At 35.9% G+C, this 25295-nt stretch overlaps 1 protein-coding gene across 3 annotated transcripts; it reads right to left on the bottom strand.

The window, feature by feature from the left end:
• Positions 1-3173: 3173 nt before the first annotated feature.
• LOC107831522 (eIF-2-alpha kinase GCN2) lies at positions 3174-22429 on the bottom strand. Of its 3 annotated transcripts, XM_075223467.1 has the most exons (10): positions 22038-22382; positions 21731-21938; positions 19483-19588; positions 18770-18816; positions 16180-16288; positions 16051-16105; positions 5787-5893; positions 5530-5708; positions 3532-3847; positions 3174-3423 (listed from the first exon to the last, which is right to left on the bottom strand). In XM_075223467.1, the coding sequence occupies exons 4-9, from the start codon at positions 18813-18815 to the stop codon at positions 3546-3548; spliced, it is 798 nt and encodes a 265-aa protein (XP_075079568.1). In that variant the 5' UTR covers position 18816; positions 19483-19588; positions 21731-21938; positions 22038-22382; the 3' UTR covers positions 3174-3423; positions 3532-3545. The 3 variants fall into 3 exon arrangements, with proteins under 3 accessions (XP_075079568.1, XP_016514778.1, XP_016514780.1); XM_016659292.2 differs by having other exon boundaries at positions 19452-19588; positions 21731-22429; XM_016659294.2 differs by lacking the exon at positions 19483-19588 and having other exon boundaries at positions 21731-22429.
• Positions 22430-25295: the final 2866 nt, after the last annotated feature.

Genomic DNA, 25295 nt, shown 5'->3' with positions numbered 1-25295 from the left:
AGCAAGTTGTAGTCCCTATTTCTTGTTCAAACTTCACTTAGTCAAATACTCCATAACCTTGCGTGCATGTTATATTCTAATCCATATCTCTTGTTAAATATCTTATTAAATTAATTAACTAATTCGAAAAAGAAATCACGTTCTTGAGTCTTTCTTTTCTTTTTAGGAACTTTAAATAGCTGAGAAAATAATATTCACTTAGAAAATTTTAGTTGATATAACTACTTCAAACACAACCAATAAAGAAATTAAGAAATACCAACCTTACTTGATGATTCGCCAATATCGTTTTTTTTTAAATGTGCAATATCTTTGTGGTATACTCCAACCTGATCGTCGCTTTCTTTATACATATTATAGAAGACGACACCCAAAGCAATTAAAAAGGATAATCAATGAGATTGGTTATCTTGTATTAACGGGGATATTTTATATACTGGACTGCTCTTTAATCAATCGAGATTGGAAATTTAGCATAACCATAGCCGAGCTTTTTTCTTCTTCCTTTATTTCTTTTTTTTTCTCCCCTTTTTCTTTTTCTTCTATATTACAGAGAGAAAAACAAAAGATATATATACACGTAAAAGGTAATCCTTTTCACATGAAATAATTATAAGTAAATAACACAAGAAATCATTGTAAGATTATTTCTTCTATTTAAATTGTAATTGGCCATAGGAGATCATTTCCTCTCTAAGAGAATATATACTCATACCAAACAATTTATAAAAGCATTAATCAGGTGATGAGTGATGACCCTGGAGTCACTTAATATAACAACTAATTAAACGACATCTTAAAAAAATTATATATTTCCTTTATTACATTTGCATTAGTATAAATATTCAAGAGGGTACAAGTGTAGCTTATGCAAATTCTTAAATCATAAGCTAGCTATAGTAGTTTTTCTCACAAATGGCAAAAATAATGGGGAGGATGAGATCATTTGGAGCAAGAGAGAAAAAATGTACAGCATATAGCTGCAGTGATAGTTATGTGAGATTCAGCGATATGCAAGAGAAAGACGATCAAGCAATTCGAAAAGGATACATCCCTATGATTGTAGGAAATGAAGAAGAAATGGAAAGAGTAATGATACCAATGAAATTGATGAAACACCCTTGTATTGTAACTCTACTTGACATTTCTGCTCTTGAACTTGGCTACAATCAACCTGGAGCCTTAAGGATTCATTGTCAAGTAGACCACTTCAAAAGAATGCTACACACTATGTCCAAAAGGAAGTGATCCTGACGAATCCAAAATTTACAGGTCGTGGGTGCTTAACTAATTTTAGCACGGTGGGTGCTCATGACCACTTTATAGACTTTTTTAAGTATTATATATCCATATATAAAACAGTTTGACAAAAGCCGCCCATACCGCCAAGCGTAGATCCACCATTGGATCCATGATGGTTGAGTATATTCATGGAGTAAGAGAGATTATTAGGACATAGAACTTATCTAATAGAGTAGCAATTATCTTTTATAAGTGATATGCTTTTATCTTTGTGTATATGTATCTATTTTTCTTTCTCTTCTTGAGTAGAGAGTCTAACGGTGACAGTATTTATACCTTCACACGATAGGGATAAGGTCTGCATGCGCGTTACACTTCCCAAATCCCACTTATAAGATTACACTGAATATGTTATTGTTATTGTAATTCAATCCATCAAGCCATTAATCCAACATTGCTGCTGGCCTAGTCATTAATTAGCCTATTGATCTTAATTAATTTGTCCTCCTTTACTCCAGGCCAATCATGTTGAGCTTTCTCTCTCCTCTCTTTCTCTCAATACTTCAAGGAAAAAGGAGAAAAAATCCATGTGTCAACCTCAGAAATGGATTACACGTACGGGAGGGTGTTAAAGAATACCTTATTCATCATTGTTTTTTTTTTAAAAAAAAAATCCCTCCCAGTTTAGGCGGATTTATAGTGTTTTCCCACTTTTCCTTTAGTGGGACTCAAACCCAAAAAATCTAATGATCGTGGATAGAAATGCTTTTACCAACTAAGCAAACCTCACTTGTCTATTCATCATTGGTTGTGTAAGAGTTTTTAGAGGAGTTTATAATGTTCTAAGTCACTCACCTTATTGCATTAAGTTTGTGGGTTGGATGTTCTTCTTTCATATTATTGGTATCATAAATTATTCCTCTTCATTTTGCAATTTTTTCTGTGTGTTTGAAAAATGAGTAGTTTCATGATATACGTGTACGAGTTTAAGTTACATAAATAGACACTGTAAAGAATTTTTAATTTATTATTATAATTAATATGATATAACAAGTTATATACTTTATTGTCACGGTTATAATATCTTTATAAACAACTATCTATTAATTATTGCAAATAACTTAACCTGATTGTTTGGAAAAATTATACACGGTCAGTGCACAGAACAAACATTTATCAGCTACTCCTTTCAGATAAATTTAAGTTCTGTGGCACAAACCTCTCCTAATGTTTTCTTGATTACCAAAATCTGCCATATAGTTTATAAGGTATTTGAAATTCTCTAATTCTTAATTTCTGCTAATAAACTAATTTTCAGCTTAGGTATACTTCTCTATCTACTCCAATTTGTATAATATAAGCTTTTATAAAATCCTTTTTGAGTCGTGTGAATTTGATATACACGTCCGAATAGAAAAACTACATTCATATAGTAGTAAAAACTTAAATCAATTCTTTTTTATTAATCCCTCTATCCCATTTTTTTACAAAAAATTTCTTTGTGTGAAATGACTTTGTTATAATAATTCAGAAGTAAAGGTCTTCACTCCAAAACTACCCTCCGTTGAATAAAAGTTAGCAAAGGAATTGGGGTCCCTTCATTACTTGTACTTCACCATCAGTGAAAGAATCTTTTAAGAAAAGTACACATTCTTTTAATTGTCCACTTTTGATTTTGCATGCCTCTTTAAAGAAATGAAGTTAATTTATAATTTTACCCAAAATAATAATATCATTTCAAAAACTCTTAGAAAATGAGTAGTTAATGATAAGGTAGAACGGGAAAAGGAATTATTTTTTTCTTGATTTGTTAAAATGGACAAGTAAAACTGAAAAAATATTTTAGTATAGTGAACAAGTAAAAGCGAACGGAAGAAGTAACTACTATAACTCAATGGTAATGATTCTCGGGTAGAGTCATTAATTCATTAGTGAGAAGGGCAATGAAGAAATAACATGACAAAAATGTACTATTACAGACCATGTAAAAGAACAAAAATTATTTAAAGAAACTAAAAATTTGCTACAGAGTGTAATCTTTTTTGCCATTTTCTCCTTTGCCTAGAAACTTTTCTTTTAGAAGATTAGAGTAGCCCAATGGTTATATATACAGAGAGAAGGTTCAACAATATCTAACAGGCTAATATAGTAGTCCCTTTGAACCTGCACGGATGTCCTTTTCTGCAATAAGTAGGGAAAGTAGAAAATGGAACAAGTTAGTACAGATTACATAGAGGAAGCATACAGCCATAAGTATATTGTTATAGTAACGGAAGTCGTTAGCCATACCTTAGGTTCTAAAACTACGGGAAGTAACGATGAAGCAACTGAGCTGCTGAAGGACGCTGCTGTGGATCCTTCTTCAAGAGCTGACAAATTATTTCTCTGGAAGTTTCATCTACCGTTTCTTCTGGAATTTCACATTGCCTGGCTCTTTCATATCCAGTTGCTAATGGACATGACAACTCAAAAAGCACTAATCCGAGAGAAAACATGTCGGATTTTGTGCTAATTAAACGAGGATCAATAGACAACTCAGGGGCTCGATACATCATATTACCCAATCCATCCCCAATAGGAATTGAGTCATCTCCGGTGTTACGAGCTAAATGAAAGAAAAAGAAAAGTTAAAAAGTTGCAAGTTATTGTAGAAAAAGGCAAGTTAAAACGCTGCAAGTAATTGTTATGATCCAGCTTAATAAGTACTCCCTTCGTTTCAATTTAGATGTACTTTGATTTGGCACAAAGTTTAAGACAAAAAAAACACTTAAAACAAGTGGTCCTAAAAGCTTAAGGGGCAAAAGCTTTGTGGAGCCATAATATTTGTATGGCTATAAAAACTTCTCATTAATTAGAGTAAAGTGGGTAAAATAAAAAATTTAAAGTTAAATTGTGTCTAAATATAGAAATGTGTCATTCTTTTTGGAACGGATAATAGGGAAGTGTCATTTAAATTGAAACACACGGATAGTTAAAAAGTTAGTTAAGGTCAATTAATGGTTAAGCTAGCTGATTAGGAGTAATGAGTAGTAGACGTGGATGGCTAGGACTAGACTTGCATTTCAATTACTAACAGTTCAGATTTGAAGTACAACATACATAAACATCACGTACAAATGCATTGGCTCAGATTTTGGATGATCTCAATCAGGGGCGACTGACCCTAGAGCCACTAAAGCAGCGGCTTAAGGTCCCCCAAAAATTAAGGCCCCAAATAATTATATATTTATTATTAGTGAAAAATAAAACTTTTGTAATCATATGTTGTCAATTTTTTATCAAACACTAAATCCATATTTTTAAAGTTTATAATAAGTAAATTTTAAAATATGATTAAATGTAATTACGATTGAAAATAGTAGGTGACAAAATTTGTAGCTACTTCCTATCTTAATTTTGTCTAATGCATTTAATTTTTTCAATTCTTTGAGTATCTATTTAAATAAGCTAATTAGATTATTAAATGATTAGATTAGAAAAATGTGTTGTCCTATAGCTTTTTTCCTCCTAAAAGCTTGGGCAAACACCTCAACTTCTTAAAAAAGATAGTACTTTTTTTTTTGTGAAGAAAAAGCATTTTTGCCTTTGGAGAAGCTTGGCCACATATGCTATTAACCTTGAATATCTTTTGAAGCATAATGATATATGAAATTGATGGTTCTACCAACTTTTGAAATTAAAAGTGATAGGAAATTGTACAAATAGAAGATGATACTCTAATTTGCATATGTAAGTCTTAATTCTATTTTTTTAAATGTTTCTATTGCTTATAGAATAAATTTAATATTTTCTCTAACAATTGCCTCAATTGAAAAAAGTTTGTAAATTAAAATCAATACGAACTAACTTAAGATCAACAATGACTCATGAAAATTACACGTACTGACCATATTGACAAGTGAAACAAAATTGATTATCCAAATATAATTAACTTTCTTGTATTTTAGGAAACTATAAGAATAAACATCTAATAAAATATATTAAATATTACTAAAAAAAAATTAGAGCCTCTTATAAGTTTTTGTTTTAGGTCACATATCTGATTGAGCCACCGTTGATTTCAATTGGGATGAAGAAGTTGAGAAACCATTCAGAGCTTTAAAGAAGGCTATGGTTGAAGCTCTTGTATTAGCTATTCCTAATTTCACTGATGCTAAAGAAGTTCTTTAATGGTTTTCCTTCTTAATTGGTTATTGCTTGTTGGGGCATAAAAGTTATAACCTAATTAATACTGACGGAATAAATAAATAAATAAACAAACAAAAGGAAATGGAATAAACAACTTACCCAAGCCAAAATCTCCTATTTTAATATGATCATGATCATCCAGGAAGATATTGTCTCGAGACAAATCTCCATGAATAACTCCCTTTTCATGGATGAATTGCAACCCCTCCAGCAGCTCTTTGAGATAGCGGAACACAGGCACCTTCTCTATCTTTGCTTCCAGTCTAGCATGAAGGGTGCTAAAGATACAAATAATAAAAATATGTGAGAACTTTTATGTAATAATAATTATTTGGGACTAATTAAACTTTACAAACCTTGTGCACAGTTCCATAGCAACAAACAAAGTATGTGTTGCCTCGCTCATCATCTCATCTTCATCTGATGATGATCCCACATCGGAAACACCAAGTTCAATCCAACACTGGAAATGAAAGGGAACAATTCAAATAGTCAATTCATTTTGTTCTATTAAATTGTTGCACTCCAAATAAAGTTTACATGGAACCAAAAATAAAAAAGTATTGTAATCCCCTACCCGGAGCATACTTTAAACATCACTAAAGTAGCAAACTGAATTCCGTAATGAGAATTTAAGTAATGTCAAAGTCACTTTGGTATTCTTACAAGGAAAAATTTCTCGTGTTCCTTTCCAAACTTGGAATATAGTGGCATAAAAGATACTAACATGTTTCTTTATATAATGGACAAGTTAAAACAATGGACAAAATTGTAATGTCAAAGTCACTTTGGTATTCTTACAAGGAAAAGTTTCTTGTGTTCCTTTCCAAACTTGGAATATAGTGGCATAAAAGATACTAACATGTTTCTTTATATAATGGACAAGTTAAAACAATGGACAAAATTGTAAAACAACCACTGGTTTGCAAGTAGTATCTGTTACCAAACACCTAGTAGCTAGTGCTTCTAATCACTAACACTACCTACAAGAATTGGAAACCAATTAACTGTCTTTCTCAACTTACATTAGAATACTTATTAGTCAAGTATAAGGTTACTAAACACTAAAGAACTTCTAGAAAGGAACTAACACAACCGCCACTTGCAAGTTCTATTTAAAGGGCAATGTAATGTCAAAACACCAGCCTTGTCAAACTTGTTTCCAGCATTTCAAAGCTACAAGAACAATATGTAAGTGCTTTTTCTTCCAAATCTGTCTTATCCTTAGTTTAAAGTTTTCCTTTGTGACAGATAATCCTTGTATCATTAGTCTCTATCTATTCTTTACCTAGTTCATATGATATATGTACAGGGAAAAACATAATAATTAAGTAGTGTAGCAGTGATCTGAAATTCCCTCGTCTTTAAGAGGCGTAAAATTAAGGAAAACATTACAAAAATTACACTATTTTTTATTTATAGATTCCTGAAGGGTTCATTAGAAACAAGTACCAAGATATATTAATGTTAAGAACCTAACGCCAGTAGAAATCTATCCATATCTAGCTAGCTTTTCATAACTAGCATGATTTCAATTGAAATATGTATGTTCTATAACCTTTTCATATTTCTAAAAATGTCTTTAAGTATATGTATTATAACCTTGCATGTGTGAGGATAAGTACATGCTTGTGTTGATGAGTTTCGGCTTAGGCAAACATTTTAAATGTGTAGCTTGGTACCAATTTTATGATATGATGCATAATATTTTTTCCTATGGTGACTTGCGAAAGTCTGCTTCAGATTACCAGAATACTGTTCCAAACTTGGTTATATTTTCTCAAGTACAGCTATTGAATATCTTATTTAAATGTTTTAAGCTTTACGCATTATATACGTTTTGGATATATGTCTTAAGATTAAAGTATGGTTTGGTAGAAAGCTGAAAAGGTATGAGTCGATTCATCCCCCCGTGCAGGGGCGGAGCTACGTACTAAATTTAGGTGCTTTAGCACCCATTAAACTTTACACAGCATAGATATAGTTATATAAGAAATTTGAGGCATCTGATATAAAAGGAAAAGAAAGCACCTACCAACCAAAAAATTAAGTAGTTATTACACATCAAGAAAAATTAGCACCCACGAACATAAAATCCTGGTTGCCCCCATAGGGTGCCATCACAAGAAAGTTAAACACAATTGTGGCAGTATCAGATTATGCTACTTATATACAGTAGGTAGATTCAGATTGGCTAGCATTCATAACTGACGGGATGGCGTCCGACTCACGTGATGTACACATGAAGTACATGACTACCTAGACAATTGGGTTGGGGTCAGACTATCGGGATGGAATCCCCAATAAGTATGGTTTCAATATATTGAGATGTGATTATCCCTAGATATAGATATAGATACATTGCAGATTTCATATTCAGATATCACTAATGCAAAACATATTTAATTTTCGTATACATTGTAAATATTTATTTTCGAAACTAGCAATGAATAAAATTTTCCTATTTTTTGTTCCACTAATTATGGAAGGTTAGTCGAGTGCTGCAGCAACGCGTAGTCGTCCCTGACAACATTCCAGGTTCTAGCTTTCGGGAGTTGGTACCTCTTGTTCACCTATTCGACTTTTTTGTCTTCATTCCCTGTTAAGTAATTAGTTTGCCCAAGATTTAGCACATTATTTGCTTGGTATTTCGTACCATCTCTTAGTGTCTTTAAGTTTCAATCTGTATTACATTTTTTAGGCTTTTTGCTTGATTAAAGGGCTAGTCTAGCTTAGTTTTACCTAAAGTGTAGTGGCTTTAGAGTTAGATGCTAAAGTAATATCATGTCCTCGGGTGGGGCAGAAGGCAAGGGCGGTAAGGGGGCAGGGAAGCTTCTAGGTGAGGTTTGGGTCCTGGAACATGAAAATTTTGAGGGGAAAATCTATAAAGTTAGTAAAGATTCTCCCTAAGAGGAAGATCAATATGGCTTGTGTCCTGGAGACTAGATGGGTGGGAACTAAGATACAAGATGTAGACAGGTTTAAGTTGTTCTACTCGGGAGGCGTGAGGGGTACGAACAGGATAGGTATCTTGGTTGATATGGAACTCCGGAAGCAAGTGGTAGAGATCACGAGGGTGAAGGATAGGCTCATGGCCATTAAATTAGTTGTTGGAGGGCTTACTTTCAATGTTATTAGTGCATACGTGTCTCAAGCGGGCATAGGCGAAGAGGTCAAGAGTCGCTTCTGGGAAGATTTGGACGAGGTTGTGCGTGGTATCCCCAAACCGAGAAGTTGTTTATAGGAGGAGATTTCAACGACCACATCGGCACGACCTCCAAAGGATATGACGATGTTCACAGCGACTTCGGTTTTGGTGATAAAAATGAAGGAGGTACTTTGTTGTCGGATTTCGGGAAAGTTTTTGAGTTGGTGCTAGCAAATTCGAGTTTCCATAGAAAGGAGGAGCAGTTAGTTACCTTCTGGGGCATGGTGGCCAAAACCCAGATTGATTACCTACTTCTTAGGAAGTGTGACGAAAGTATGTGCATGGATTGCAAGGTTATTCAGAGTGAGACGCTCTCGACCCAACATAGGCTTTTGGTCATGGACTTGGGGGTTAAGAGGAACAGGAAGAAGAAGAGGAAGAAAAGGTTTGTGTGTGGTAAGCCTAAGATCAATTGGGAGCCTGGACTAAAGACAAAGCTCAGGAGTTGGAGGATAAGCTGAGAGCTATGAGGGCCGGGAGGAGTACTGGGGATGCGAGTAGTATGTGGACTTTGACAGCAAAAGCCTCACGGAAGCAGCTAGAGAGGTGTTACGGGTCTCGAAAGGCTACGTTGGTGGTCATAGAGAGGACTGGTGATAGAATAGAGAGGTCCAAGGGAAAGTGGAAGCAAAAAAAGAGGTATATCTAAAGTTAGTGGGGAGCAAAGGCGAGGAGGAGAAGAAGACAAATAGGGAGGGATATAAGGAAGGCAAGAGGCGAAATTAGCGGTTACAGCGGCGAAGACGGCAACGTTTGGGCGCTTGTATGAAGAACTTGGGTTAGAGGCGGGGACAAGAAACTATACAGGCTAGACATGGCGAGAGAGAGGAAGGCCTGCGGCCTGAATTAAGTGAAGTACATCAAAGACGAGGAAGATAAAGTATTGGTGGAAGAGGCATATATTAGACGAAGATGGCAAGCATACTTTCATAAATTATTGAATGAAACGAGGGACAGGGACATTATGTTGGGTGATTTTGAATACCCCGAGAGTCGCCGAGATTTGGGTATTGTAAGGATATTAAGGTGGAGGAGGTTGAGAGGGCTATGCGTAAGATCAGTAGGGGAGAGCGACCGGACCTGACGAAATTCTGGTTGAATTTTTGAAAAAAAGCGGTAAGGCAGACTTGGAGTAGCTCACTGAATTGTTCAACGTCATTTTTAGGACTTCAAAGATGCCCGAGGAATGGAGGTGGAGTACAATGATACAGTTGTACAAGAACAAGGGTGACATCCAATATTACAACAACTATAGGGTATCAAGCTACTAAGTCACACTATGAAAGTTTAGGAGAGGATGGTGAAATAAGAGTGAGGAGAAGTGTGTTTATTTTCAAGACAGAATAGCCTGACAGGCACCTCTACTTATTCGGCTTTGACATCCCGGTCCCCTACTCTAGATTGTTTCAACCAGACACTTGAACTTGTATAAAACATTAGTCTTAAACACCTCCGATACCGTGTGTTGTTCATTCGCGCTGATATAAAGGATCCACCTCATATAAATTAATGACACGTCGTTATTTATTTTTAAAAACATATTTTTTAATAAAAAAATCAAACTCATAACCCATTCCTTTCTTCTCCAAAAAAAAACCCAAACCTTTCTCCTCTCTCCACCACTCCATATTTGCCTCTTCCACCCGCCACCACCACTACCACACACTGCCACCCTTCCTCTTCCATATGAAAGCACACAATTAAACCTACTTAGCCTTTTTTTTATTCTAATTTTTCTCCATTACTACAATCGATTCAACCAGCCATGGTATTTCTGCTGCCACCATCGCCGCAACTACTCCAAAATCGCCACTATCTTTCCTCTTCAATTCAAATTCATGTCACCCTTTCAAAACCCAGACAGTGAATGGATTAGGGAAAAAAATTTATCCTAAAATTCTCTTTCAAACCAAACACCCAAGAAATAAAACCAAAAAAAATAAAAAGAAAGAGAAGAATGTTTCACCCGCGATCTTTAGTCAATATGTCTATTTTTTTCCTTTGCAAAAGCTTGTCTTCAAAAGTTGGGGAATAGTGGTGCGGGAAAGGTTCCCAAAAATTATAGGGCCAATCTGGCTGTGATTTCATATCTATGGTGGTGAGGAATATCATTGGTGGATAAAGAGGTGGTGGAGAAGGGTTGTGTTGTAGTAGGGTTTAGGTTAAAATGGAGGAGGGGAGATAAGGTGAGAAGAAGGGGGAGAGATGAAAATGAGGTGGAGGCTAGGGTGAAGGTGAAGGTAGGAAGGTAGAACGTGGAGGAGGGTTTGATGACGTTTCTTTCTTCTTCTTTTTTTAATTTAATTTGTTATATCTATTTTTTCTTATTTTAGTCATTTTTGGTTTAAATACTTATATTCACGATCCTTATACGCGTGAAATACACGTATTTTGTCGAGCTCAGCCATTAAGTTGCTACGTAGACTTGGTCAATGGTCATAGGACTTTAAAATACGGACTTCGAATAACTATAAGTGTTTGAATGAAACTTCGTTGAGTACGGGGACCGAGGTGACAAACACGAACAAGTACAAGTGTTTACTAGGCCATTCTGCCTATTTTCAATAACCAATTCAGATTCATGCCAAGCAATCGAGCACAGAAGCAATTCATCTTATAAGGAGATTGGTGGAGCAGTATAGGGAGAGGAAAAGGGACTTGCATATGGTGTTCAACGAACTAGGGAAAGCATACGACAAAGTACCTAGAGAGGTTCTATTGTGGTGTTTAGAGGCTAGAGAAGCGTTTGTAGCTTACACCAGGGTGATTAAGGACATGTATGATGGAGCTAAAACCCGGTAAGGATGGTGGGACGAGACTCGAGACACTTTCAAGTCGTGATGGGGCTGCACCAGGGGGTCGGCTCTTAGCCCGTCCTTATTCGCCTTGGTGATGGACGAATTGACGTGGTACATTCAAGGAAAGATGCTATAGTGCATGTTATATGCAGATGACGTAGCACACTGATTGACGAGATGGAAGGCGGAGTTAATGTTAGGCTGGAGGTGTGGAAACAGACCCTGGAGTCTAAAAGTTTCAAGTTGAGCAGGACAAAAATTGACTACTTGGAATGTGGGTTCAGTGATGTGAACCATGAGGCAAACATGGAAGTAAGACCCGATTCACAAGTCATCCCCAAGCAAGAGAGTTTCAAGTACATTGGGTCAGTTTTCTAAGACAATAGGAGATTGACGAGGATGTCGCATATCGTATTGGACCGGGGTAGATGAGATAGAGTCTTGCATCTGGTGTCTTGTATGATAAGAATGTATCCCTGAGACTCAAAGATAAGTTTTACAAAATAGTGATTAGACCAACTATGTTGTATGGGGCGGAGTGTTAGCCAGTCAAGAAATTCTCATGTCCAGAAGATAAAGGTACCAGAAATGGGGATGTTGAGATGGTTGTGTGGGCATACTTTCAGATAGGGTAGGAGTGACCTCCGTGGGGAGAAGATGTTAGAAGTGAGGCTGAGATGGCTCGGGCATGTGAAGAGGACACGTGCAGATGCTCTAGTGAAGAGATGTGAGAGGTTGAATATGGTGGATCTAAGGAGAGGTAGAGGACGACCGAAGAAGAACTGGGGGAGGTGATTAGGCAGGACATGGCACATCTTTAGCATACCAAGATATGACCCTTGATAGGAGGTTGTGGAGGTCGAGAATTATGATAGAAAGTTAGTAGGTTGTAGAGCGTACTCCCCCTTTACATACCAGTAGTTTTAGTGTTTTCTTTGTTTGGTCTTATTCCTACTGCCTGATGTTGCTTCTGAGTTGTTGCTACCCTTTTGTTGTTACTACTTCTTTTCATGAATTTTTAACTATTATATTTCCGTTCTCAAAACTTTGATTATGCGTAGCATGAGCCGAGGATCTATTAAAAATAGTCTATACCTGTTTCAGGCATAGCAAGAACGTGAGCAAGTTGTGCAAGATCATGAGCGAGTTGTCAAGTGCCGCACGTGCACTTAGTTTAAGACTAAGGACATGACAGCAGTGCTGTCAAAGGCTCATTTAAGGAGGGCTTAAGCCTTAAAGCTCAAAAAAGCTCAAGGAGGGCGCTTTGCCTCGCTTAAGTTGCGTTTCAATGTAGACAAGGCACCAAGACGTGCCCCTTATTGCCCATGAGTTCTATCTTGAATGGAGCAATGCTAGACTACAAATATAATCGACAAATAAGTGTATTAGTTATTAAGAAAAATAATATGAATGAATTTGTTACTTTTCTCTTGAATTACGTATATATTTTTATTTTTTTCTGCATTGCGCCTTTTTTAACTAAAGCCCCCACATGAATTGTGCTTTGCGCTTAAAGCCACAATTGACCTAGAGCGCTTTTTAGAGCTTTTCGCCTTTGACAACACTGCATGACAGTGTGGTATCTAAGCAAAGGTGGTGACTACAGGAATGGCGAATGACTGAGAAATCAACATTGCTAACACCCAAGCCAATCACTCGGAATGCCGTTGGCATGAAGGGCCTGAACAAAAAGGAAAATGCCTCCAACAAAAGCCCGGAGGCACCGCCCTAGGCCTATAGGCATTGAAGAGGTTGATGTTGGCGTGACCGAGGTGGCCAACAATGTTGTTGAGACGAGGGAGGCCAAAATCGAGGATCACAAGCCACCGGTGTTCAAAGGTGTACGCGATGCTCAAGAAGTGGAGAACTTCCTTTGGCACTAGGGAAACTACTTTAAGCATGGCAAAGTGAGAGACGATGAGGCCAAGATCAAAATTGTTGTCTTGTACCTTTCAGAGATTGCCATGCTGTGATGGAGAAGAAAGATGGCCGACGTGGAGAAAAATCTATGCACCATTAGCACGTAGGATTAGCCCAAGGCCGAGTTCAAGCGTCAATTCTTCCCAAATAATGTCTTGTACAAAGCACGACGCAAGCTTTGGGAGTTGAAGCAAATAGAGAGTATACGAGACTATGTCAAGGAGTTCACCACCTTAATGCTTCAAATTCTCAATCTCACCAGTGAAGACTTGTGTTTCACTTCATAAACGGGTTGCAAAATTGGGCTAAGCACGTGTTGCAACGCCGACAAGCTGCAGATATAGATCTAGCCATAGTGGAGGCCGAGTTTTCAATGGATTTCAGGCATGACAAGTACAACAAAGGCAAAGGCAAAGAGTCAAGGGGTAGCAATGTCAAAGATGGGGGAGACCGTGGAAAAAGCAAGAAGACACAACAAGAACACCCCAAGACTCAAGATGCCAACAAGTTCGATGGCACGAAGTCGAGTGGTCGTCAGGGCTATGCCGAGAGAAAGGCGCAAAGTAGAGAAAAAGGGACCGAGGCGTAGAAAAGGCTCGACGTTCGAGTGGCTACCAGAGAACGAGCGCAAGGAAGAGCTCCCAAACGGGTTGGTAACTCCTCACCGAACCTCGTTAGAGCCCTTTTGAGATGAAGGAAAAGAATGATAAGATATGTCATCAAGAAGATAGCAACAAAGGAAAGACTCCCCCTGCTATGCAGCTAGTTGAGTATAGTAGACATGTTATAGGTGTTCTGGTACCTTACAAAAATTCCTAAAGCTGAAATAATTCGAGTTTACTGGAGCATCTATACTGAGGATCCGCAATTGTTCTTAGATAAGGTTAAAAAGATACTGAGGATGCATGGGTGTACAGGTGACAGAGCTGTTGAGTTAGCCGCATACAGACCGAAGACACAGTTGGTAGTTAGTGGGTGTTTTCAGAGACGGAGAGGATCACCACTGTTGACTTGGGAGCAGTTTGAGGATGCTTTCATGGCTAGATTTCTTCTGGATAGCCAACGAGATGCATTGCGAAGGAGCTTTGAATTGCTAAACTGGAGTTTTATCAGTTGCTATGAACAACTCCAACCTGACTGTATTTGACAAGGTGAAGTGGCTCGCAAAAGGGACAAACAAATATTCGTATCAAAGTGTTATCTCCCCTCACCAAGGGGAGGATAAATCTTATATTTAGATAGTAGATTTGTTGAAGAGAATGAAGCACGAGGCAAAGTTCTTGGCACCACATGACGTAAGAAGGCCAAAGCTTTAGGGTCGTTTGGTGGAGTTCCCGTTGTTGCCAAAAGTATAAGGAGCCAAGGACTAAGAAAGCCCGTAATCTATTGTTTTAGTGCGCTAAGAGCCCAGCCCAGACAAGTCAGACTGGACTAATTCAGTTCTCTCAACAACCCCCACCATGTCGTTCATAAAATAAAAAAATCACATCCAGGACACGTCATCAAGAAGATAGCCAACAAAGGAAAGACTCCCCCAGCTATGTAGCTAGTTGAGTATACTAGACATGCTATAGGTGTTCTGGGTACCTTACAAAAATTCCTGAAGCTGAAATAACTCGAGTTTACTGGAGCATATATACAGAGGATCCGCAATTGTTCTTAGATAAGGTTAAAAGGATACTGAGGATGCTTGGGTGTACAAGTGACAAAGCTGTTGAGTTAACCGCCTACAGACCGAAGACACGGTTGGTAGCTAGTGGGAGTCTTCGGAGACGGAGAGGACCACCATTGTTTAGTTGGGAGAAGTTTGAGGATGCTTTTATGGCTAGATTTATTCTGGATAGCCAACGAGACACAGTTTATCTGTTGCTATGAACAACTCCAACCTGACTGTATTTGACAAGGTGAAGTGGCTCGCAAAAGGGACAAACAAATATCCGTATCAAAGTGTTAGCTCCCTCACCCACGGGGAGGATAAATCTTATGTTTAGATTGTAGATTTGTTGAAGAGAATGACGCACAAGGAGGCAAAGTTCTTGGCACCACTTGACGTAAGAAGGCCAAAGCTTTAGGGTCTTAGCTACTTGTGTTCTCATGATGCTTAAGCTCTGTTTAACCCTAGTTCTATTCATTCTTAATGTCATCATATTTTACAACGAAGAATTAAGAAAAATTCAGAACTGTTGACCGATCATATTCCTAGTTGCCACATGAGTAGGAGAATCCTTGACAATGTATCATGGTTATCGTTCATGTGTAGCCAGGACTGAGGGAAGGGGCACTTTGGTCGACTTAATAGTATTTAGTATAGTTGACTGTGATGTTATCATGGGAGTGGATTGGTTAGCCTCGTGCCATGCTATCTTCAACTGCCATTTGATGACAGTGAGATTTGAGATATTGAGCGACCCTAGCTTTGAGTTGAAAGGTGACTCCATTATGCCTTCAACCAAAATATCTCTTTCCGGAACGCTAAGAAACTAATGAGTGAAGGATGATATGTATCCTTGGCCACTTTCAGCGACACGAGGACCAATGTACCTAGTTTAAAGATAGTTACTGGGAAAGAGATTGAATTTTATATCAACTTGGCACCAAGTACACAACAACTATGGTGTAAATAATATAAGCTTACAAAGTGTATGCTTTGGGTCGTGACAAATATTTACATACAGAGAGCAAAAAAAAATATACCTGATAATAGCGGATGACACTTGGATGCTGAAGAGCTGCCAAAATTTTCACCTCTCTGAGAAGAAACAAATATTTTCAGTATAAAACCATACAAAATAAAGTTATCTTATGCTAAATAAATAATATTACCTTAGATATTCTGCATGTTCTTGATCAGGAAAAGGTATCTTTTTCACAGCATATGTTGACTCGTCTAGCTTATGCTTGCATTCATAAACTCGTCCGAATCCACCTTTCCCTACAAATCAAATAACAAAAAGAGATCACTGGAAAGACTACTGCCATGTATAAATCACAAAGAGTTATCCTCTCTTTTTTAGAAGAGGAGTTTGGGGCATTCTACAAATCTTCCTATTCATCTTGAGACGAAATGACAATTTGAAAACTAAATATAATATTAGGTCAATCCAAGTTGTTATTATTTAAAACACTTGTTACCTGAGTCATTTCAGAATAAAAATCCATCTTCTAAATGTGAAGTTCAATAATTAGCTAAACATCATCATTTTTTCTCTTCTAGGAATATAGAATCAAACTATTGGGCGGTCAAAAATGTTACATAAAAAGTGGTTTAAAAGTTTCATTGGTGATCGTAACTGCTAGGTATATCAAAAAATATAAATCAGCAATGATGGAGATTTTTCGGATATGTTAGACTGGTTGAGACACAACTTCAGGAAAGAACTAGAGTGTTATGAGTGATAATAGTAAAGGGTACTTTAATGAAAACCTTAGGCGATTTCTTCTCGGAAAAAGAAATGATGCATCAAAGTTCATGTCCTGATACCAACCAAAAAATGGGTAGCTACAAGGAAAAGTAAACATCTCTTAGCAGTTACAGGGGTATTACACCATTCACTAATAATGTTCCTAAGTATCTCGGGAGAGAGGCACTCATGACTATCACATCTTTAACAAATAAGATACCTACCAAGATTCTCTCACTCTGGGTTTTAGGACACCTCTTAAGTGTTATTCAAGATACCTTCCTAATCTGTAAATTGACAACCAATTTAGCTTTAAGAGTATCTGGATGTAGTGTTTTCACTCATGTAAATAATCGTGAGAAATTAGATCCTTGAGCTAAGAAATGTGTGTTTAGTAGGTTATGCCCCCAACTCAAAGAGGGTACAAGTGTTATAACCCGAGCTCTAAGAAAATATTTGTTAAAATGGATCTCGCTTTCTTAGAGTCAATGATTTTTGGCTCTCCTTTCTGGGGGAAAAGATGGGAGAAAATTCAAACTCCTTTGATAATAATTAGATTCTCTACCACTGATAACAATTGAACCAAATACCTTGATAGAAATAGAGTCAGGTGATACAGAATCAAGTGATTTAACTAGTAAAAATTTGGATTTCTAAGCCTAGAAAGCCAACCCATGACATTTGTAGAGGTAAAAGTGGTGATCAAACAAGTACAAAAGAACTGAATGTCTACTCAAGGAGAAACACCCCAGATTTTTCATACTTGTACTGAGCCTTCAGGTGATCTCCATATATTATTCACTCACATAGATCTTCCTAACTTCCAGTCTATTCACTCTGAGCCTAAACATCTGAGCTTGTCCCGTTGCATTACAAAAAGGTACCAGGAGTTGTGCCAAATACCCTATGTCTAATTTTGTGTTATAAAAATCTGTTATCAATATCTTCTGCATTTACCTCACAGCTATCTAGTATGGAGATAGCAACGAGTGTGCGGGATGCTTTAAAGGTTCCCGAATGGAAGGAGGTTGTTCTTGAGGAAATGAGAACGCTTGAAGAAATAATAATAATAATAATAATAATAATAAAAGGTTTTTTACTTTTTGGTATACATCTTGTATGTGGGCATGTTTCACCCTTTTTTAATGAAATTATCACCTTATCAAAAATAATAATAATATAAAAGAGGATTTGGGAGGTCATAGAGTTGCCAAAGGAGAAGCTGCAAATTGTGTTCAAAAAACTGCATAGTTTCTAGAGAGATACAAGGCGCCCCTAGCCGCTAAAGGGTATAACCAGACGTATCAATTGACTATCTAGAGACATTTGCACTAGTGGCAAAACTGAATATGGTACTCTTAAGTTTTATCCGGTGTTCTCAAAAACGAAAAGAGCAAAAAAGCGCCCAAGCCCGGAGGGCTTGAACCAAAAAGCGAGAAGTGAAGGCGCACAATTTACGAAAGATTCAAGAAATATCAAACATATATGAATTTCGCACTACAACAACCGAATTATAATTAAAATAACTAATCTCAACATCCAGTATGCAATAATGCCGACATTGGTCCAACTTTCCAAAGTTGAGATTCAAAGAGCCAACTAATTCTCATTGAGATCATTTAATGCATTACTGTTTAAGCGCACACTTCCACTAAAGCACATGGCTTCATCCATGAAGCGACAACCTCTTGTTTCACATAGCTTTGGCTGTTAATGACACTGCTCTTACCATTTTGCAGTCAATCTACACAAGTCACCTGACAACTAGATGAAGACGTTTATATAGATCCACCTCCAGGCTTTGAAGTAAAGTTGGCTTTAAGGTTTATGGATTAAGAAAGTCTCTATATGGCCTAAAACAGTCACAAAGAGCTTGGTTCAACAGATTTTACTAGGTTTGTAAAGAAACAAGAGTCCAAGGGTATCCAAGGACAAGTAGACCACACCATGTTCACAAAATATTTAAAAGGGAAGAGATATGTAGTTCTTAAAAGGAAGGAAGAGCATTTTACCTAGTCGCCGGATCTCCTGAAAATCTACGGTATATCGAGTCTGCATGCTACATATTTATATTTCAAAAATCAAATCAAAATATTTTAAACATATGTCACAAGAATACTCAGAGAAAAGACAAATTTGTAAAGAGAAGCCCAAGGCCAAAATTCAGAGCAAAAAACAATATAACATTTTGGAAGCAACATAAATAATTATCTACAAAATACTAAATAGGTAAATTTGGCCAGTTAGGCTCTTTTTTTAAACACAAAATCAAACCAAATAGTATAAATTCTTAAAAAACTTTAATACCGGACTTAACCAAACAAAAAAAGAGTGGATTGTCACACCCTTCTTTTACCCCCAAAATTTCACATAGCCAATTAGGCCAAGTTGCAAAAAATCAACTTATTTCGAAAAGCACTTTTTATCAAAAGTGCTTTAAAAAGGTGCTTTGGAAGAGTAGTAGTTTGTATTTAGTTAAATCATTTGAAAAGTGCTTTTTTTTGTTATTTGTGTTATGCCAATATTTCCAAAGAGTGCTTTTAAATGTCAAATTACAAAAAAATGTACATAAGTTGTTATCTACTTATCAATTAGCAAGTCGGCTTACAAAATTGGTTAAACACTTACTTTGGTTAATAAATTAGTGTTAAATTTAATAATATATGTGCATCATTTAAAGATAACACTAATTACAGAGATAATGAGCCTGCATATTATGATTAACCGTGGTGCACTTGCGGGAAACTCCTTGCCGAGGGCCTGTGCACCCCCGGATTAGTCGGGGCTCGAAGAGACTCGGACATCCGGTGCAAATCAAAAAAAAAATGAGCCTGCATATTATGATTTGTAATTTCAAATTTAATTTAAGAACTCTTAAATTTAACTTTTTAATGGAATATGCCGACCATAAAGAAAAGAAGCAAATCTAAACCAAAATGAACTTAAAAATTAAAAAGAAAATCGCATTGAAGGATATTATTGGTACTCTTAAAATAATGATGTCAAATAAAATAGTGCAAAATGTGCGGTAAATACTATAATTGGCTAAAATAAAACAACACAACCTTCTAACTTCTTTTTTTGAATCAAATCCTACTTAAAATAACTCACATTATCATATATCTATACTATATTAAAAGCCTTTAGCGAAATGTCAATCGTCTTTTTTACCCTTAAAAAATTCAATTCATACTGGACAAAATAGTCGTTTAGTTATTTCTCAAATATTTAGAAATAGTTATTTAATTAATTCTTGTTATACTGTTTTTAGATTTAGGAATTCTTTTTTAGTAAATGAAATTTTCGTCGTTTAGTTAAAACATTGAAGGGCTTCATATCAACAAAAGGGTATAAAACTCAAGCTATATAGATTTAGTTTTGGCATTCTACAGAATTTATGTATTAAAAAACAAATACACATTCTAAAAACACTATAATTAGATATAAATTATCTCAATATTTACAATTATTATAACCATTAACTCAACATAAATATTTAAATTGTATACTTTTATCTTATTACAATTGTATGTCCTTATCTGTTGAAAATAAACAATCTCTTCAATTTAAAAAAACATAAATAACATATGTAACTAAGTAATGCATAGATTAAAGGGATAATACATAATTCCCCCTTGTACTTGTCTCGTTTTCAGTTGCACACTTAAACTTTGCAAGGGTCTATGACCCCCACTATATTTATTTGAAGTGGTATAAATACCATCTCCGGTACTTATACCACTTCAAACAAATATAGGGGGGTCATAGGACCCCTGCGAAGTTTAAGTGTGCCAATGAAAAAACAAGACAAGTACAAGAGGGAAATTATGTATTATCCCTAAATTAAAATAGAAACTATTCGTTATTAAAAAACTTAAAACGTTAATATGAAAGAAATTCAACTTTATATCTGCACTTTTTCTTTGTATAATCAAATTCTTGTATGATATATTCTTATAATAAATTGCATATAGAGATTAAATTTATTGGTCTACTCATCAAGTTCTTTGGCCTGTCGATGAATATTGCTTGAAAGCTTTTTATATAAATCATATAAAAAAGTTAAGTCTATTAGATAAATCCCGTCAAAGAAACGAAAAGGGTATCTAGGCACAAGAGACATAAAAGAAAATCCACCTTTGGTTTTGGTTATAACTTTTTTTTATTTTTATAATATATTTTATCACAATTTAGATTTAGTTTCAGCACTATTTTCTTAGGAGTCTATTTATTTTCGTCCTTTCTCTTTTAACTTTGCATAACCATCATCAATCTTTTTAAAAAAAATCTGATACTTATCTCAATTGATCCAATTTGTCAGTAACTTTGTATTTCATTTCGATTTCATCTATGTCCATCGACTTCTTTTGATGTATCACGTGTTGTATCAAATGTAATACTCCCTTCCCTCCGTTTCATATTAAATGAAATACTTTCCTTTTTAGTCTGTTCCAAAGTAAATGACACATTTCTAAATTTGGAAATAATTCAACTTTAAACACTTTCATTTTAATTTTTATAGCCACACAAATGTCATGATCCCACAAACTTTTTAAGACCACAAGTTCCTAAAGTCTCTTCTTTTTTCTTAAACTCCGTGTCGAGTCAAACTAACTCATTTAATATGAAACGGGGAGTAATAAAATTAGTTGTAGTTAATATTAATATCTTTGATCCCAAACCCCGTTTGGATCTCGACCCTAAACCTAATTTCTTAAGAAACTTCCATTATACTTCTATTTTGCTCAACTAAATTAAAAAAAAAACACTAAACTCGTTCAAGCCTCGCTTTAAACTTTCCCCGAAATCTCAAACTAATCCAGTGAAAAATAGCTTAACATCACACGTAGATCAAATAATGAATTCAAACAAAGAAACATCTTATAATGGAATAGAGGAAATTATGTAAAAGAAAACGGAAGAAAACGAGATATATTAGTAAACTAAAAAAAAAAAAAGGAAAAGAAATGTACCTTAAAAATGGAAGCACCTTTTAAACTCTTGAAATCTGGCGTTGTACCGGAACTTGACAGGAATTCGAACTATGACCGCGAGCCTGACCGGAAATCCCGCCGGTAATGAGTGACCAACCCCTTTTTTGTTGATGAAATGGAGTAACTAATGCAAGATATTGTCTAGGCGATGTTTGTGAGTACGTCAGTCGATATTTAGGCGTATGGACTGTATTGGGATATCAAAATTGGAGAAGAGAATCTGATTGAGAGATTGAAGGATGGCCAATAGTGAAAAGGGCGTACGTTGCTGTGAAAGATTTTCTACCTGTGAAGTGGTGATTGCTTGAATTTTCTCTAAGAAGAACAACGAAGGAAAGTGATTCTCCGTGGGAAGGGCCTAGTGTATTGTCCTGATGCTGTAAAATGGATGTAATGTAGGTGTTTGTGGAAATGTCAACGAGAGCCGCTGGAGATGAAAATTACCGGAGAATAGGGTTGTCAGGTGAGTGGAGTGAGGGTTTTTTTGGAGGTGGAAATTAACTGGTGGAGAAGAAGAGGTGTAATGAAAACAGGGGAAGTGACTGGTGATTGCTGCTTCTAACGGCGGCTGAGAATGTGGTGGTTTTTCTGGCTGTGTTCAGGCGGTGGAGAAACGGTTTTTCAGTGGTTCATGATTTTGTGTAATGACGAGGGAATATATTCTGAGTGAATATCCGTGAAGTGGAGGAAACAGTTGAGCATCTTTAAAGTGATTTGCTGTTGTCGCATTAATTAGATGTTCTAATGCCCCATACCATTAGATATGTAATATTCGGTTTTTTTTTAATGCTACAATTTAAAGGAATTTTTACCATCACGTATCATATATATGAAATCTTATTACCCTCAATGTTTAAGGATTGTATTAATTACATTTCAGCATACCAAATTACCATTTATATACCACAATTCAAATTAAGGGTATAATTAATGCTTCATTTATATTAGGCGTTAATTTAGGAGCGTATATTCTCCCATTTTCGTTTACCCGCCTCTCTCTCCTCCCACCCCCACACCCCCCACGTTTTACCTTCAGTTAATTCCCCCATTTCTGTACCTCTCACCCACCTTTAACATCAGTTACCCACGATTTTCTTTTCCAGTTAATTTCACAAAATCCTATTTTGAAGTTGCATCTGTTTTTTCAAGTCCCAAATCATGAAAAAAATCAGCACTCCAAAAAAAAAGCTTCAAAAGCTACATTAGCTGATATCTCATCCTTTGATTTGGGTGTTTTAACACCAAAATCACCACCCAAAAATGCAAAATCGAGACATGCATTTGGACGATGTTGATGCTGGTGGAGGTGAAAAACCAGTCGAGAAACAACTCAAACGAAAGGGCAAAGAGTTGTGTGTAGATGATGATTTTGTTGAACATTCCCCTAAAATTCCATCTGTGAAAAAGCCCAAGGTCTCTCCTTCTTCATCAAAACCGAAAAAGAAGAAACCCTCCAAAAAAGTACCAAAATTGGTTCACAAAAAGATTTTGGTAAAGGTAAACACTAATTATTTTTCTTTACAGTTTTTTAGTGTGATTTTGGTTGTAAAAATCTGTTGTTCAAGTGTTTTTTGGTAAAATGTGTAATTGTCCAAATTTTGTAGATTGTTTGTCTCAATTTTGTAGGTTAATTGTACTAGTGATTTTTGGACAGTGCATAAATGTAGTCATTTTGTAGTTGTTTTGTAGTCTGCTGGATAAATTGTAGATAAGGTATATTTTTTACTTTTGTATGATGCTACATTTACCTTCATACTAACTACAATTAATCTACATTTTGTGAGTTACTTGAACTAACTGTTATATTTTTGTAGTTATAGAGCTGTGGTTACCCTTTTCTTCCTTATTGTTTTGAGATAATGTTTACATGTGTAGATGTCCTGTATTGTTTTGTAGTTATAGGTGTGGGTAGGTTGTTCTTCTTTTAGTTATATTTTGTAGTTATCATGTAGTTATATGTAGATTACTGCTTCTTTTTTATGCTAACTACTAATGTTCAATAATTTTTTTATTTTCTGCAGAATGGCCATTACTTTGCACCACAAAATATTAATTATGGTGTGCTTAGATTCCACAGTTTGTGTGATCCGAGCATACCTAACCAGATAAAAGCTTTACTCTCTCCAAATGCTTTAAAGCTTTTCCAAAAAACTTATTTTAGTTACTTATTTGGTCTCCCCACAATCAGTATGCAAAATCAAACAATTCATCTTCTGATGAAGTATGAATTGTCAAAGTCTACTGACTCATATTTTTCAGTACTATTGAAGGGTGAAAAATTGAATTTTTCCTTGAGAGATTTGGGTTGATTACTGGTCTAAATTGTGTGAATAAGTTTTCAGACTATGGTTACATTTCCACTTATGTTAGCCATTTAATGACTACCTATTTTTCGAACAAACAAAGGGTTGAAAAGTGGCATTTGAAAAAGGTAGTCACAAATAAAGCTTGGGCAAACGATGAGGATGCAGTGAGGTTGTGCATTCTTTATCTGTTGGAATTTTTTGTTTGTCCTTCTGATAAAGACCATGTGTCTTTCATAGACAAGTTTATGTTCTTTCTGATAGAGTCTGGTAATTTTGAGTCATACCCATGGGGTACCTTCAAGCAGGTTATTGAATCTGTCCGACATCGTCTTAATCCCAATGTACATTCTTATCTGATACGGGGATGCTCATTAGCCTTGCAAGTGTGGCTATATGAGTGTTGCTCGTCCGTCAGTACAGAGCTTGCTACGAGGTGTTCTGAATCTATACCTCGCATTTTAAGATGGTCAACTACAAAGGGCCATATTTAGTTAACTGCAATTGAAGAGAAGATGATCAAGCCTGAGTGGCTTAAGGTATATTTTTTCACTTTTGTATGATGCTACATTTACCTTCATAATAACTACAATTAATCTACATTTTTTTATTTATTTGAACTAACTGTTATTTCCATCATTCAGTTCACAAGCATCACTGAATCTGGAGAAGAGATTGGAGTGCTTAATCTGCCAGACAAGATTCAGTATGAAGATGCACATGGTGCTCAATCATCATAGGTTCCAACTGCTGCTTTTCCAACATTTGAACCCAAAGATACAGATTGTCAAGAGGACACTGAATCTGTGACTAGCAAGCTTAGGAAGTTGGAAAAGGCGATTGAGCAGGTAATATAAATAACTACAATATAAAGACATTTTTTGCTACAATTTAACTTCATTCCATAACAATTATTGTATGTTATACATTGTAGTTAATTTGTGGTATAATTCTATATTGAGCCCTGTAGGTATTGCATAAATCTTTGTTAAATTGTAGTGGAACTGTAGCACTTTGAATAAGATTACCAACTAATTATATATTTAATTTTTAGGTTGATGGAAAGTTAGCTGAATTTAGGAAGGCTGTTTTTGAGGAACTCTCAAGCCTTCGACAGTTCATAGATATTTCTGTGAAGAGTGTTATGAAGGTGATAAATAGGAAGTACGATGTGGACGAGTCAAAGGTAAGAATTGATATATATTTTTGTAGTAAAACTAATTATGACATATGAATCAAAT

Source organism: Nicotiana tabacum, chromosome 10, assembly GCF_000715075.1.
Source record: "Nicotiana tabacum cultivar K326 chromosome 10, ASM71507v2, whole genome shotgun sequence".
Classification (NCBI taxonomy): Eukaryota; Viridiplantae; Streptophyta; class Magnoliopsida; order Solanales; family Solanaceae; genus Nicotiana; species Nicotiana tabacum.
This window is presented reverse-complemented; position numbering and strand designations above follow the sequence as displayed.

What these genes read in the sequence shown, in the direction of transcription:
- LOC107831522 (XM_016659292.2), bottom strand. Translation starts at nt 18,815, where the DNA reads ATGCAGACTCGATATACCGTAGATTTTCAGGAGATCCGGCGACTAG. An exon ending in TCAGGAGATCCGGCGACTAG is followed by an intron (nt 16,289 to 18,769) that starts GTAAAATGCTCT and finishes TTTGATTTGTAG; the next exon opens with GGAAAGGTGGATTCGGACGA. An exon ending in AATAGGAGATTTTGGCTTGG is followed by an intron (nt 3,848 to 5,529) that starts GTAAGTTGTTTA and finishes TCTTTCATTTAG; the next exon opens with CTCGTAACACCGGAGATGAC.